The 12,999-nt window shown below is 39.9% G+C and overlaps 1 protein-coding gene across 1 annotated transcript in view; it reads left to right on the top strand.

Moving 5' to 3' along the window:
* The window catches only part of LOC306876406 (neural-cadherin-like), a gene marked incomplete at both ends in the record, with an annotated part of 304,042 nt that overhangs the window by 230,812 nt on the left and 60,231 nt on the right, over positions 1–12,999 (top strand). Inside the window, one exon of the mRNA XM_079427539.1 lies at positions 5,387–5,664. Within this exon, the coding sequence (XP_079283665.1) occupies positions 5,387–5,664 (278 nt within the window). The remainder of the gene's footprint in view (positions 1–5,386; positions 5,665–12,999) is intronic.

Below are 12,999 nucleotides of genomic sequence, written 5' to 3'. Positions count from 1 at the left end.
AGCCTTGGAAACGATGGTCCCAGCTCTCTTCACGGCATTGACCAGCTCCTCCCGTGTAGTTCTGGGCTGATTCTTCACCATTCTTAGCATCATTGATACCCCACGAGGAGAGATCTTCCGTGGGGCCCCAGTCCGAGGGACATTGACAGTCATCATTAGCCTCTTCCATTTTCTGACAATTGCTCCAACAGTTGTTTTTTTTTCCCCAAGCTGCTTGGCAATTGCTCCGTAGCCCTTTCCAGCTTTGTGAAGGTCTACAATTTTGTCTCTTGTGTCTTTTGACAGCTCTTTGGTTTTGCCCATGTTGCTACTTAGACTTTGGCTGATTTTTGGGGTGCACAGGTGTCTTTATGACAGCTAGCGACCTCAAACAGGTGCTACTAATTTAGAATCATGAGCAGAGTGTAGCTGGACTATTTAAAAGCAAAATAACAGGTCTTTGAGGGTCAGAAATCTGGCAGATAAGCAAGTGATCAAATACTTATTTGACACCGTAATTCACAAATAAATTATTAAAAAATCATACAATGTGATTTCCGGATTTTTATTTTTAGATTCTGCTTGTCACAGTGGAAATGCACCTATGCTGAAAATTGTAGACCCCTCCATGATTTGTAATTTGTAATGATAAGTAAGAGAACTTGCAAAATCACAGGGTGATCAAATACTTATTGACCTCACTGTATATATATATATATATATATATATATATATATATGTGTATGTGTGTGTGTGTGTGTGTGTGCATAGGAGCCTCTTGGGATATTCTCGAGTGGGAGCACAATGTTTTACCTCTCTTCCTCTGAGGAGGTTGAGGTGGTCAGAGGTGGGCGGAGCAGCCCCAACCGTGTTCCAGCTCCTCATTTAGGGAGCGTCACTTCTCGTACTCCCCAGAATATTGGAGTCAGGCTCCCTTGCCGTAGGCTTCTAGCAGAAGGCAGATCTGCAGACTGTCATTCTCGCCGGATAGTCTTCGGCTAAGACGTCTTGCTGCCTATGGCCCAGGACTTTTGAGGGCTGGCCCCTCTGGGGAAGAGTGGCGTACACTGCATTACTCGGTGCCCGTCTCTCCTCAGTGCCCTCAAGAGATCGGTCTGCCAACCCTGCCAGTGTTTCAGGGTGCAGCGGTCTCCAGCGAGCGCTTCTCTCAGTTCACTCAGTAGCAGCTCTAGGCACACCAGAGGCCAGTTTTGGGAGACTGGTTCCCTTAGCAGGGGCTTCATGAGGTTTGCTTTGGGGGCAAAGCGTAACAATATCGTTCTTCCCCTCGAAACGGTCACTACAAGCGTTGTAGGCCTCCTCTCGCTGCTGAGAGTTTTTGAGGCCTCGGCTTCCTAGAGCTCCTCTGGGACAGTCAGTGAGTGGTAGGCCCTAGGTGAGCCTCCTTACAAAATCCCAGCATGTGGAGTATAGTAGGCATCTTCTCGATCCAGAGAGTCGTCATGCTGAGGCCTCCGCTCCTAGAGCCCGACCGTTTCAGCGAGTTTCGTCAGGCCTCCTCTCGCTGCAGAGAGTTTTCGAGGCCTCCGCTCACCAGAGCTCCGCTGTGGCAGTTATGTGAGTAGTAGCTGCACTTCCTCACAGGATGCCCAGTGTATGGAGTGTAGTAGGCTTCCTCTCAATTTAGAGAGTCGTCATGCAGAGGCCTCCGCTCCAAGAGCTCGACTCTTCAGCGAGTGTCGTCAGGCCTTCTCTCGCTTTGAGAGTTTTAGAGGCCTCCGCTCGCCAGAGCTCCTCTAGGACATTTATGTGAGTGGTAGGCTCTAGGTGAGTCTCCTTACAGGATGTCCAGCGTGTGGAGCGTAGTAGACGACATCTTGGTTTAGAGAATTAGTATGCAGAGGTCGCCGCTCCGAGAGCTCGACTGTTTCGGCGAGTGTCGTCAGGTCTCCTCTCGCTTACAGAGTTTTAGAGGCCTCCGCTTGCCAGAGCACGAGGCCAGAGAGCGTATGCCTGTGGTGGATGAGGATGCTTTCAATAGCCTCGAGTCCTCTGCTCTCCCGTCTCTTGGGGACCAAGAGACTTCGGGACGTAGGTCCCGCTCACTTAGCACTCATGGACAATTTTTTCTCTCGCCCTAGCTGTGCTCCATCCACACTGGGCAGGGATTTGGATGTTCGGTGGTGTGGGCATCTCATTCCCATAGCGCTTCGATGTAGCTCGAGTTCCTGAAGAGGAACGTCTCTAGGTTACGCATGTAACCCCAGTTCCTGGAGGGAATGATACGCTGCATCTCAGGGCCACCGCACGTGCTTTTATGCTTCCTGGCCAATTACATCACCCGTCCGTGCCGTCTCGCCCATCCTTTGGACAGATTACACATTTGATTCAGAGCGTGGTCACGCTGAAGGCTTTCCCATAGCACTTTGACACAGCGTCTCGTTCCCTCGAGGAACTAGGGTTATATACGTAACCTAGAGACGTTGTATTTTATTTCAAATAAAACCCTTTCTGATACCTAACGCTGCTCTGCTTCTGTTCTCACCCCACCATAACACATTGTGACTATAAGGACGCAGATGGTTTAAGAGTCTGTTTTTGACGTGTGCTTCTGCCTTGAATAAAAATGGGTACACTGTCCATACCTTAGGGATAAATTTGGATATGCAAATCCATTTATTGTCTGTTTGGCATTGCAAATAACAAATAAAATAAACTTAAACAAACTTGTTCTTCATTCAAACTAAATATTTTTTATATTCAAGACAAACTGCCACAAGCACAGTCCTACACATTCGACACAGCCCGGCACGACACGGTCAAAAAGTTTGATTGACCTACCATTTACGCACCTGTCACTAATCATTCCCTTACTTAAATACTCCAAAATAATACGCCCTCTAGTGCCAAAACCAAAAATGACAACAACACTTACTGGCTCCAACAGTGACATTTGCCTGTCCAACCCTGTTGTGCGCATTGCACCGTATCCCTGTGCTCCCTCAGAGTTTCCCCTTCAGATCACACATAAAATCAACATAAACAGCATCATCAATCACTCTGCCACAGTGGCTGTGTAGAAAATACCTCTCCATGAACCACCGCTAAGTCGGAATAGTATTCCAGCAAATAGGTCCCAGCTAATCTTGGAGTAGCTATCACCTTGAACATCTCTCTCTATCTTTTCTCTGTCTGTACCTCTCGATATCTCTTGTTTCTTCACCCCTTCATATCTCCTTAAGTGTGCTGGCCGCATGAGTTTGTGTGGGACAGGTCAATCACTATGTTTCTGCTCAGTCCACTGCGGAGCAAATCACTCCAATTCAGATGTTGCATTTGAATAAATGGTGTGAAACTTGAGAGGCAGCCCTGTGGATGTGAGGTTTCTGCATGCCATTTATGTGCTTGTGGAAAAGCACCGGTCCAAAGAGGCTCTGGAGAGCGCAATGTGTCCAAGAACGAAATAGAGTGAGCATGCACCAGTGTCTCTGAACGCTGTTTATGCCTCAAAGCAATAGAAACAAGTGGGTTTGGGAGCTTTTTGGTTAACTTGGTTGGGCTTGTTTTGCTATTTGTATGCTAATTTGAGGGTAGTTCAGCTGAAAAGATTGGCATAGATGGACACCAGAGTATAAGTGCTGCTGTGTTACTGGGCTAGAAGTCTAAGTATGTAAACCAGCAAGACTTCCTTGGTCAATAAGGTTCACGAGGAAGACATTGCTGGATTATTTACCTACTAGACCAGCTCCAGACTGGAAGTCACAATTAGCCACTTGCTGGGAAACACACACACACAAAAAACTTTTTGGATATTTTGGTAAGTCTCAACTGCTGAAAATGATGACAAATTATTTTATTACAAAACTGAAACAACAAATGCAATTTTGATGTCATTGTGTCGTCTACACACTCATGTCGTACCAAACATGTAAGACTTTTGTTAAGTCTTAAAAGATCCAAAAAGGTTATAAAGGTATTGTAAAATGAATCAATTTAGTCTATGTAAATATAAACCTATATTAAATTTGTTCATCATATAAAGTAATCATATCTCTTCAAAGACTTAGTCTAAACCACTAAATTTAAGTTTTGGTTAAAATCTTGTGCTGTGAAGATTAACCAAAGTCTGGTTTGGGTTTGAAACAACATAAGTGTGAGTAAATGATGAATTTTCATTTTTGGGTAAACTCTTTAAGCCTCTCGAGTCATAGGGGGGTTTGGGGCCCTGGAGAAGTTTTGACATGCCCTGGCATTTGTGCTTTTTTCAGTATCTAAAACACATATTAATGGCTAACATCTGATAACACTGTATTCAGCAAACACTTGTCTACAATAATATGTGAGCAGCATGAATGTACATGTTTGTGTTTTTGAGAAAACATTTATGTATGATTAGTGGAAAACTAAAATTTTAGAACTAAGAAGTCACTGAAACACATGCACACTTTTAAAAACTGGATGAGGAAGACTAGGGTTTTTGCTACAAAATGATGTGAAAATCATCCTGCTTACTTATTCACAGGAAACAATATATTGATTTAACTTTTGTAAGACATGTTTTGTGTTAGAAAGGTCATATGCGAGGGAGTGACAATACCCATGAATATTTAGTGATTTAGACCTGAGAGACAAAGGACCCTCCCCTAATGGGCCATCAGTGTGACTGTGACTGTGAGGGAGGTAAGAAACAATGCGAGGAGAGTAAAATAATGTGGGTTTTGATTCTCTTACATTGGTTTTATGTGGATTACTTTATCATTGAATATTTGTTTTCAACATGGCTTCCTTCTTTTAAAAGTACATTTCAAGCTTTCTATACATATATTTATCATGTCTGTGAGGCAAATATTCACTGAGATTCAGGTTTTTATTTACGTGACGAACGTTGACAGAGACTGAGATAGAATAATGTGCACCCTGTTTGTTTTCGTTATTTTACAAAAGCACATTGTTTTGTTGTAATTGATCAAATGATCAAACTATTATGGAGTATTTTTAGTTCTTTCTGCGATCATCAAGAAAAAAACAAACTTCTTCGACCCCAGAGGGTTAATGTGGTGTGACGGGTCCGATCATCTTTTTACTACTTGTTATAGCACAAAATAAACAATAATTTTCAAAGATACTTACTGAAAAGAATAATCTCTTACATTATCACCCAATCAATGTTTCAACCATAGAAAGACGTGAATGAAACAGCTTGTGAACAAGCTGACCTTACATTATTATATCTTAACAGGAGTTTTGAGTATAAATATAATTATTTCACTCAGTACTTGAAACTCAGAATCTGGTTCTGGGTCAAAATGACTCAAAATAATGAAGCTGGTCACAAGTGTTCTTTCCTCTCTATTAGTTTGTTCTGTCATTTTTCTTTCATCATTATGGCTGCACTTCACAAGTGATTTTCTTTCTCTCTCTCTTTCCATTTCTCTTCCCCATCCAGCTCCAGTCTTTTCTTCAAGTCAACGTGACCCAGGTTCATGTAGATGAGTGTGTGGATGCAGACTGTTGGGGAGGAGGGGGCTGCACCAGCCATCTGAGCGTGACTGACAAGCCAGCGGTGGTCGACACGGGCAGCATGGCTCTGGTGTCAGTGACTGTGGAAGCCACAGCTGTCTGCAGTTGCTCAGCACGCGAACACCTCCACCAGAGCTGCTCTGTCTATCCCAGAAACCCCTGCCACAACGGAGGAGTCTGTGTGGACACACAGAGCGGATACAGGTGAGAAAGTACAGGTTTTCATTTGAGATCTTTTTTGAATGACTTTATTTCACTTCACATATGGAGAGAACGTGAATGCGACAGCAGTGAGATGTTTACCACAGGCTTCCTTTAGTAGTCTGTAATCTGCAGCAGGTTCCTGAGCATATGCAAGCTCTTTGAGGAAACAATCAAACAACAGTGTCTAAACATTAAATTAGGTTGAGAACTGTTGTCTAATAAAACTGTCTGAAGCTCACCATGCACATGCACTTAGATGGCTTAGATAGATGCCTCGTCTTCAAATCACTTTCATGTGCCTCTTTGAAAGGGTAAAAAGAATGATCAAGTGAACTTCTACATGGATCCAAACCACTCTTTGTAAGACTAATCTTGTGGCTTCTGAGCATTTGCACAAATATGAGGCTGAAAGAGCCTTTCTTTTTCTGTGTTATTCAATTATCCAGTCCTGGCATGGATATTGATTTCCGTCCCCGAATAACAATGCTGACTGACTGGGATTGGATGGGTTTGGGGGGAGCAGGGAGCTTGTGATAATTGTTAGATGGGGAATTTTTTTCTCAGAATACATGGAAACCTGGCAGCCGTGAGTTAATAACAAATGCTCTAACACTATTTTTTTCAGCTGTGTCTGTAATTGAGCAAAGCAGGCGATCCATGTCTCATGTTGAATATTTTAAAACTTTCTCTATCTGCCTTACGCTACAACATATATTTCTAATTGGCAGTGATGTTTCTTTATATAAACTATGTATGCTTAAGTGCAAAGCTGGACACTGTTGTTATACATCACTTCCGGTTAAAATGTAATGAGCCAGATGTTCTAATCATGCTAATTCCACTATAGCTAATTCAGTCCTTCAAATGCATGTGCAAGTTTGATTAGAATAGCTGGATTGAGTTGTCAGAGATAAAGCAGGGATCAGTAGCAAAATAATGAGAACAAGTCTTGACATCATTCAAACAAGAACTAATTTTAAAAGTCTATGAAGAATTTCAAGCGCTTATATATATATATATATATATTATTTTAGAGTCAGCGTTTTGTACACTAAAATTGGTGCAAACTTATTTTTATTTTATTATTATTATTATCATTATTTTATTATATATTAAATCATTTAAAATATTGACCAGAACTTTTTTTAATAAATTCATAAATTGGAAACTGGTAATCACATTTACATACATTTCTTTCCCATACAGGAAAGATAGGCCTAAAAATGGCAGGGACAAATGGGAAGAAAGTAGTGGAAAAAGTTTGTGTATGAACAACATGTATTGTCAGCCCTGACTATAATGCGAGTTGACAATACCACACGGTAAGATTGTATAACTCTTAGCTAGGGCACTACTGGATGCTTAACAATGATTTATAAAGCTCAATGTTTTAGTATGTACGGGTTGATTTAGATCCAAATCAAGAGAGCAGCTGCCATGTGGAAGTTCCTAATGATATCTGAGATGTGGTTGCAGATGTGAGTTGTATTCTAATCGCTGCTTGTGATATGGAGGATTTTTTCTTCCCTGAGGGAAATTAAAAATGCAGAGCAATGAACATATTGTAAATACCAGCCTGACATCTTCCAAAGGGGGCATTTAAAAAATGAAATTGCACATTTGCCTATTGTATAATTTATGTGTTGACCATTTACCTCAGCACCTAACGAGACCACACTACCACCTCTCATTACACGCACGTGCACAAATTTGTATATTTTACAGGGGAGACTGACACACATACAGTTCTATTACACATTTTTCCAATCTCTTTTGCATGACATGGTCTTATATCATAGAACGCCTACACATGCAATGGCTTAGCATCCCATTCTGACATACAGTATGTCTATGCTTTTTACGCCTCATTTTAATCACCTTGAAAAATATGGATAAATTAATTTAGCTCTCAGTGGTTTCATTAAAAGAAGAAAGTAAAGCTACGGATTTGCGAGTGGTCAGACCTAGCGAGTATGTAATGTGTTGAGCTGGCTTTGTGGGCCAGAACGCTTCATGCCTCAAGCCCTCCTCTAATCCTAATAATGTCTGCAGGCAACAACCTTAATGTTGCGTCTGTGTTACGTCAACCTTCCTGTCTTCAGCCTTCAGGCGTGCTCAAAACCTTTCAGTTTTTCAGTGTCATAATATGACTATTTATATGAAAAATGTTTATTTGAACTGTTTGCACTCAGATGGAACGATTTATCAAACAGACATTTGTATGAAAAATAGGAATTCGTATGCATTGATATGACATGGTCTATACGAATATCTCGCTTTGGCAGAATGAAATTGCTTTTGGGTCCCTCATTCACACTGCTTGGTTATTTCTGTCAAGAGAGACTTAGACAGCAGGAGAGTGCTTTAAATATCACTGTTTTCTTGCACAAACACTTTAATTAACATGCATCAAACATCCAACCAGCCAGGAGTGTTTAGCTCTGGGTCCTTTTTCTATTATCTGTATTTCATGAATATCACAAATGGAATTAAGTGTCACTTTCATTCAGTCCATGTACCATGTCCGTGTTTCATTAGAATTAAGTAGATAAAGAAGATTTACAGTCTTTTGTAAATGTACATCAGCGGGATGTCAAGCACATTTACTCAAAGACTATAAACCCCTGTTAGAATAGTACTGAACATTTTAGAAAATCTCATTACCCCAACCGCTGTTAAAATAAGGCAAAAAGAAAGAAAAAATCCTATTTCCACAGCTACTGTTAGCATAAGGCAAAAACATATTTCGGAAATTCTAGATAGATTTGCGAGGAAAAATGGATACTGCAATATACTGTATTTATCATAAGTAGGATGTTGAGCTTTATTATGTACAGATGATAAAATGTAGAACTATTAGTAGAGTCGATTTAAACATAAACACCCTAAATCATAATTTAAGTCTAATTAAGCAGCATCCTTTTTAGATGATTGTCACCATTCAACAAATAAATGACAGCTTCCCAGTTAGAGGAGGAACTTAATTTTGTTTTTTATGCTGTGTTTGTGAAATCATAGGTTTAATATCTTGTTTTATGGTTATGCTTGGAGTCTGAACTTTTCCTCATAAGTAAAAGGATTTGTGTTATGCCATCCTATGCATGATGAGCAAAATCATCTGCCTTTTTGGGGTGGAATGTTGAATTCCCAACTATTATGTGCATTTATAAAGCAAAAATGAAGCTGATAAAGATTGTTCAGGAGGATGCTGCAAAAATACATGTTTTCTTCCCAAGTAAAAATATCTATAAACATTCCTAAAGCAACATAAATTTAAATATACTTTATTAAAATATTGTTTCCGATATGCAGATACATCCATGCTGCATATTCCAGCACAGTGTTCATCACCATGCTGAGGGCTGGATGTCAAGATTTAAGAAGCAACATGTAGATAGTCAGAGAGCAGGATTAATGTTGGTTTTGTAAATGGAGGACAGGAGGGAGATTGTAGTAGGTTTCTCACAAGCTAACCAATGGATTCCTCATACTGTTTACGCTGGCAGGAAATGAGCGAATGGGAAGGGGTGAAACCGACCAGAGGGAGTAAGAGGATTGTGTTCAGCCATCATGGCTGATATTAAGACCAGGATTCAGTCGAGGAGATAAATTGGTCTGATTTAGTTCATCAAGCAGAACAGAGCTGAGCTTTTTTTCTATGAAGAAAGAAGTGTTTTACTGTCTCTTTGGTGTTCTCTTTATCCATGACTCGAGCACACACTCAAAAGACGCTCTTAATATTTTAGATATTGTTCAAATTGACCCCAGTGAATTACATGGGAAAGAGGCCAGTTCTTTTCTGCTTTAGAAAGATCTGTGACCCTACTGCTGTTTATCAAAGGCTGCTGTTTCTTAAGGGAATGAAAAGACTGTCAAACTGCCTTTATAGCGATTTGTGTGCTATTTAATATTTTTGTTCACAAACAACTGCTTGCAAGAAATGCCCCAAAGAAACTCAAAATGCATGATCAGCAAACATTTTGCTCTTTCATTTTTCTGCTCATTTGCTCAGTCTCTCCTCAGACCAGCTTTGATATTCTCTTTTGCTTCAGTGGGACTACCTCTTTCATTGATCCTGTCACATAATTTGATCTCCACTTTGAATTACCCACTCCATGCACCCCATTGTCCATCCCTTAAACCCTGACTATTTCCATCGCCAGATCGCAGGGCTTATGTATTACTCAATCCTCAGCCAAAACAGGAGTCATCTGACATAGTTTCTAGTGAGTCTTTATGAAACTTTAGCTTAAAAGGGTATCGTTCCCCAGACAGAGTTACTTTATTGTATTGATTCAGGCGGTTGAAATGTTGTCTTATTGCAACCAGATTGGCTCCTCTGTCTTGCTAGATTTGTGTCTTGGGAGAGCATTAGTCACACCAGGCTGGAAATTTGTCCAAATCCAGCTCGCTGTGAGGCTGACAGTAATCAATGGGCCAACATTAGGAATGTAATATCTGTGCCATTATCATGGAAAGTTTTCTCTGTGGTGTGCATCACTCTTCCATCCCGCACGTCTATCCATCTCAACACACTTGATGTATGAGTCGAGAATGACTATCTGACAGACCATCTGAAATCTATGAGACAGATTCCTGTAAACTTTAGCATCTTATGAGAAAGGATCACAAAAAATAAATAACTTTTTATTGTTGTTGTTTTTTTGTGTGTGTTTGTAAGTAAAAATAGCTGTGTACTGGAAATGTTTATTCAGTAAAAGGTGCATTCAGTATGTTGGTGCTAATATAAACTTTTATACATTAAGATAAAGCAAATCAGCCCAAAAGGAAAATATGCATAATTAATTATGTTCAGTGAAAGTATTCGGATCAAGTAACTGGTTTGGGAGATTCTTGACACAATTATTAGATGCCCGACCAGTGCTCATTCAGCAAAATTTCAGTGAACACATCAATAAACTAGTATAGAATATTTTTTCTTGCCTTTAGACAATAATATCCTAATACTGATCCAACACTTTCCAAGAGTGTGTGTAGATATGATCAGCATGATCAAGGACTTATGAGCAAAACAAGTAACCTCAAGTGTGATACAAAAAGACTTTATTAACTACACTAAACACTAAACTATGCTACACACATACACTTTGAAATAGCTAGAGGGTTAAAGCTGAAGCAGAGCAAAGAATAAAAGCATGAAGTTATGCCAGTATTTGATATTCAGCAAATCGACAGCGTGACGGAAACATAAGTTTCTTAATTATAACGCACCTTTGTGAAAGACATAGGTGATACTTAGTGTAAGTATCACCTGTAAGTAGGTTTGATGTTAGCATATCTTGCCCTTTTTGAAATGTGTTGAAGAGTCCTTTGAAGACTTTTAGCTCAGCATCATCTTCACGTCAGAACTTCTCATTCTTCTGGAAATAATCTTGTGATCAGTGATTTTTTTAGAGCACGAGAGTGTCACATCCTCTGCAGATGAGTGAGCCAGTGAGGAATTGTACTTCAGCAAAATATAATGTAAATAAGCAGTCAGGAAATTAAAATGGCAATTCTTAGATACCAAACATGCTACACGTTTTGATCTTGATTAACTACAGTTCTAAAACATTCATTCAAAATACTTTGGATTAATACATAGGCAAACAATATAAAAGGAAAATCACGAGATAGGAAAACTGGATGAAAGTTTATACATTTCTCAAGTGGTTAAATGTAGGTAAAGGATTATTTTCATTCTCTAAAATTTCTTTGGGCTGTAAAACTGTCTTATCGTGCTCATGTGTCTTTGCTGATAAGGTAACCAGAAGCCTGGTTCGACATCTGGGTGTTCTTTGCAGTTTGAGGTTTGTTTCACTGACACTCTGACGCCTTGTTGGGTAAGGGGTTAATACGGATTATGTATTAAATATAACAATTAATTGCATGTCTGATTTCTCTAAGGCAGTAAAAATAAGTTGTTTTTGAGCAGAGTATTAGGCCACGTACATACTACAGATAAATTTGGTTGTGATTTCACAGTGTGTGCTTAAACATGTTCTGTACACACACAGTTCAGTAATTCATTGAAGTGAAAACTGAATTGACTAAAGAAAAATGCCAGTGGTGACAACTGCATTTGCAGAAATTCTACACAGTTTTGAAAGTGAGTTCTGTTCTGTACACACAAAATTCTCATTTAGGGGATCCATTCCGTTATTTAAATGCTGTCGTCACTCCTAAAACTTTACATTGTGTATGTGGCCTGGATAGTGTCACTCAGATGAAGACTGCCCCATAAAGGTTTCAATTATGTATCCTCCCTCGATGTTTTTCAGCATGCTAAAATGATGTGACCCACTGTGTTTCCAAAAAAGTCAAAGCAAATCCTCAAGCTCGTTGACTGCTGCCTCTGTAGATATGCCAGTAGCGTAGTATTGTTTGGTGATGCGAAGATCAGAAATTAAACAATCTAGACAATGAGAGAATCAGTACCTGTATGGCCAAAGATGTAAAGGTGTAAAGTCAGACAACAGAAACAATATAAAATAAACAAAATGAGTGTAAACACTGGTGTGACATACATTTGGTAAAACAATTTGATGATGAGTAGTGCTACTTCTTTGCTTTTGGTTTATCTTCCTGTTTTGTCATGCTAGGTAGCTCCGCCCACTGTGAGATACAACTGATCAGAAATCCTCATAGCGCTGTGTTAAACATTAAATATAGTCTGATCTGTAATTGTGTCCTATCTTGCAGCAGTTTCATGTTCAGTGTGGACAGACAAATTGTTTGCTGCTGGAATTGCTAGTCGAGACATGCCAGTGATAATCAGGAGATTATGTAGTTTGACGGTCAGTCTTATAAACATATCCTAGTCTTCTGCTATGGCATGTTGTTTTAGTAAACATGGGAATAGTTTTGATTAGCCCACAATGCAATTAGAACACTCATGATGCATTTGATTGCTTAATTGGGTGCATTGACCTGCCTAACTATCTTGCATTGTCTCAACTGTCATAAGTGCACAGAGGCCGTCATCCCATGTCATTTTCCTTTCAATCCAGCAATTAGAACTGCAGCTACAAGGGAGACAGTTAGAAGAGAGAAAGAAACAAAGAGCAAGAAGACAGACACATGGAGGATTGACGGCAATAGACCCATGCATTTTTCAAAGACTATGATTAGACTTGCCAAAGAGGCACTGAGGCAGGGGATCTGAGGGCACAGCAGTGCTTGGGTGGCAAACCAAAAGAAATAAATTTGTCATTGATGTTTCTGAGCAGATGATGCTGTTTGTGGGCTGAATCATGAGCGTGCGCAACAGGTGGGGCTGATCTGTCAGAAAAAGAGCTGTTGATTACTGTTTGAGTCATGCCAATATAGGTATGC

Source organism: Barbus barbus (genome assembly GCF_936440315.1).
Source record: "Barbus barbus genome assembly, chromosome: 1".
NCBI lineage: Eukaryota > Metazoa > Chordata > Actinopteri > Cypriniformes > Cyprinidae > Barbus > Barbus barbus.
This window is presented reverse-complemented; position numbering and strand designations above follow the sequence as displayed.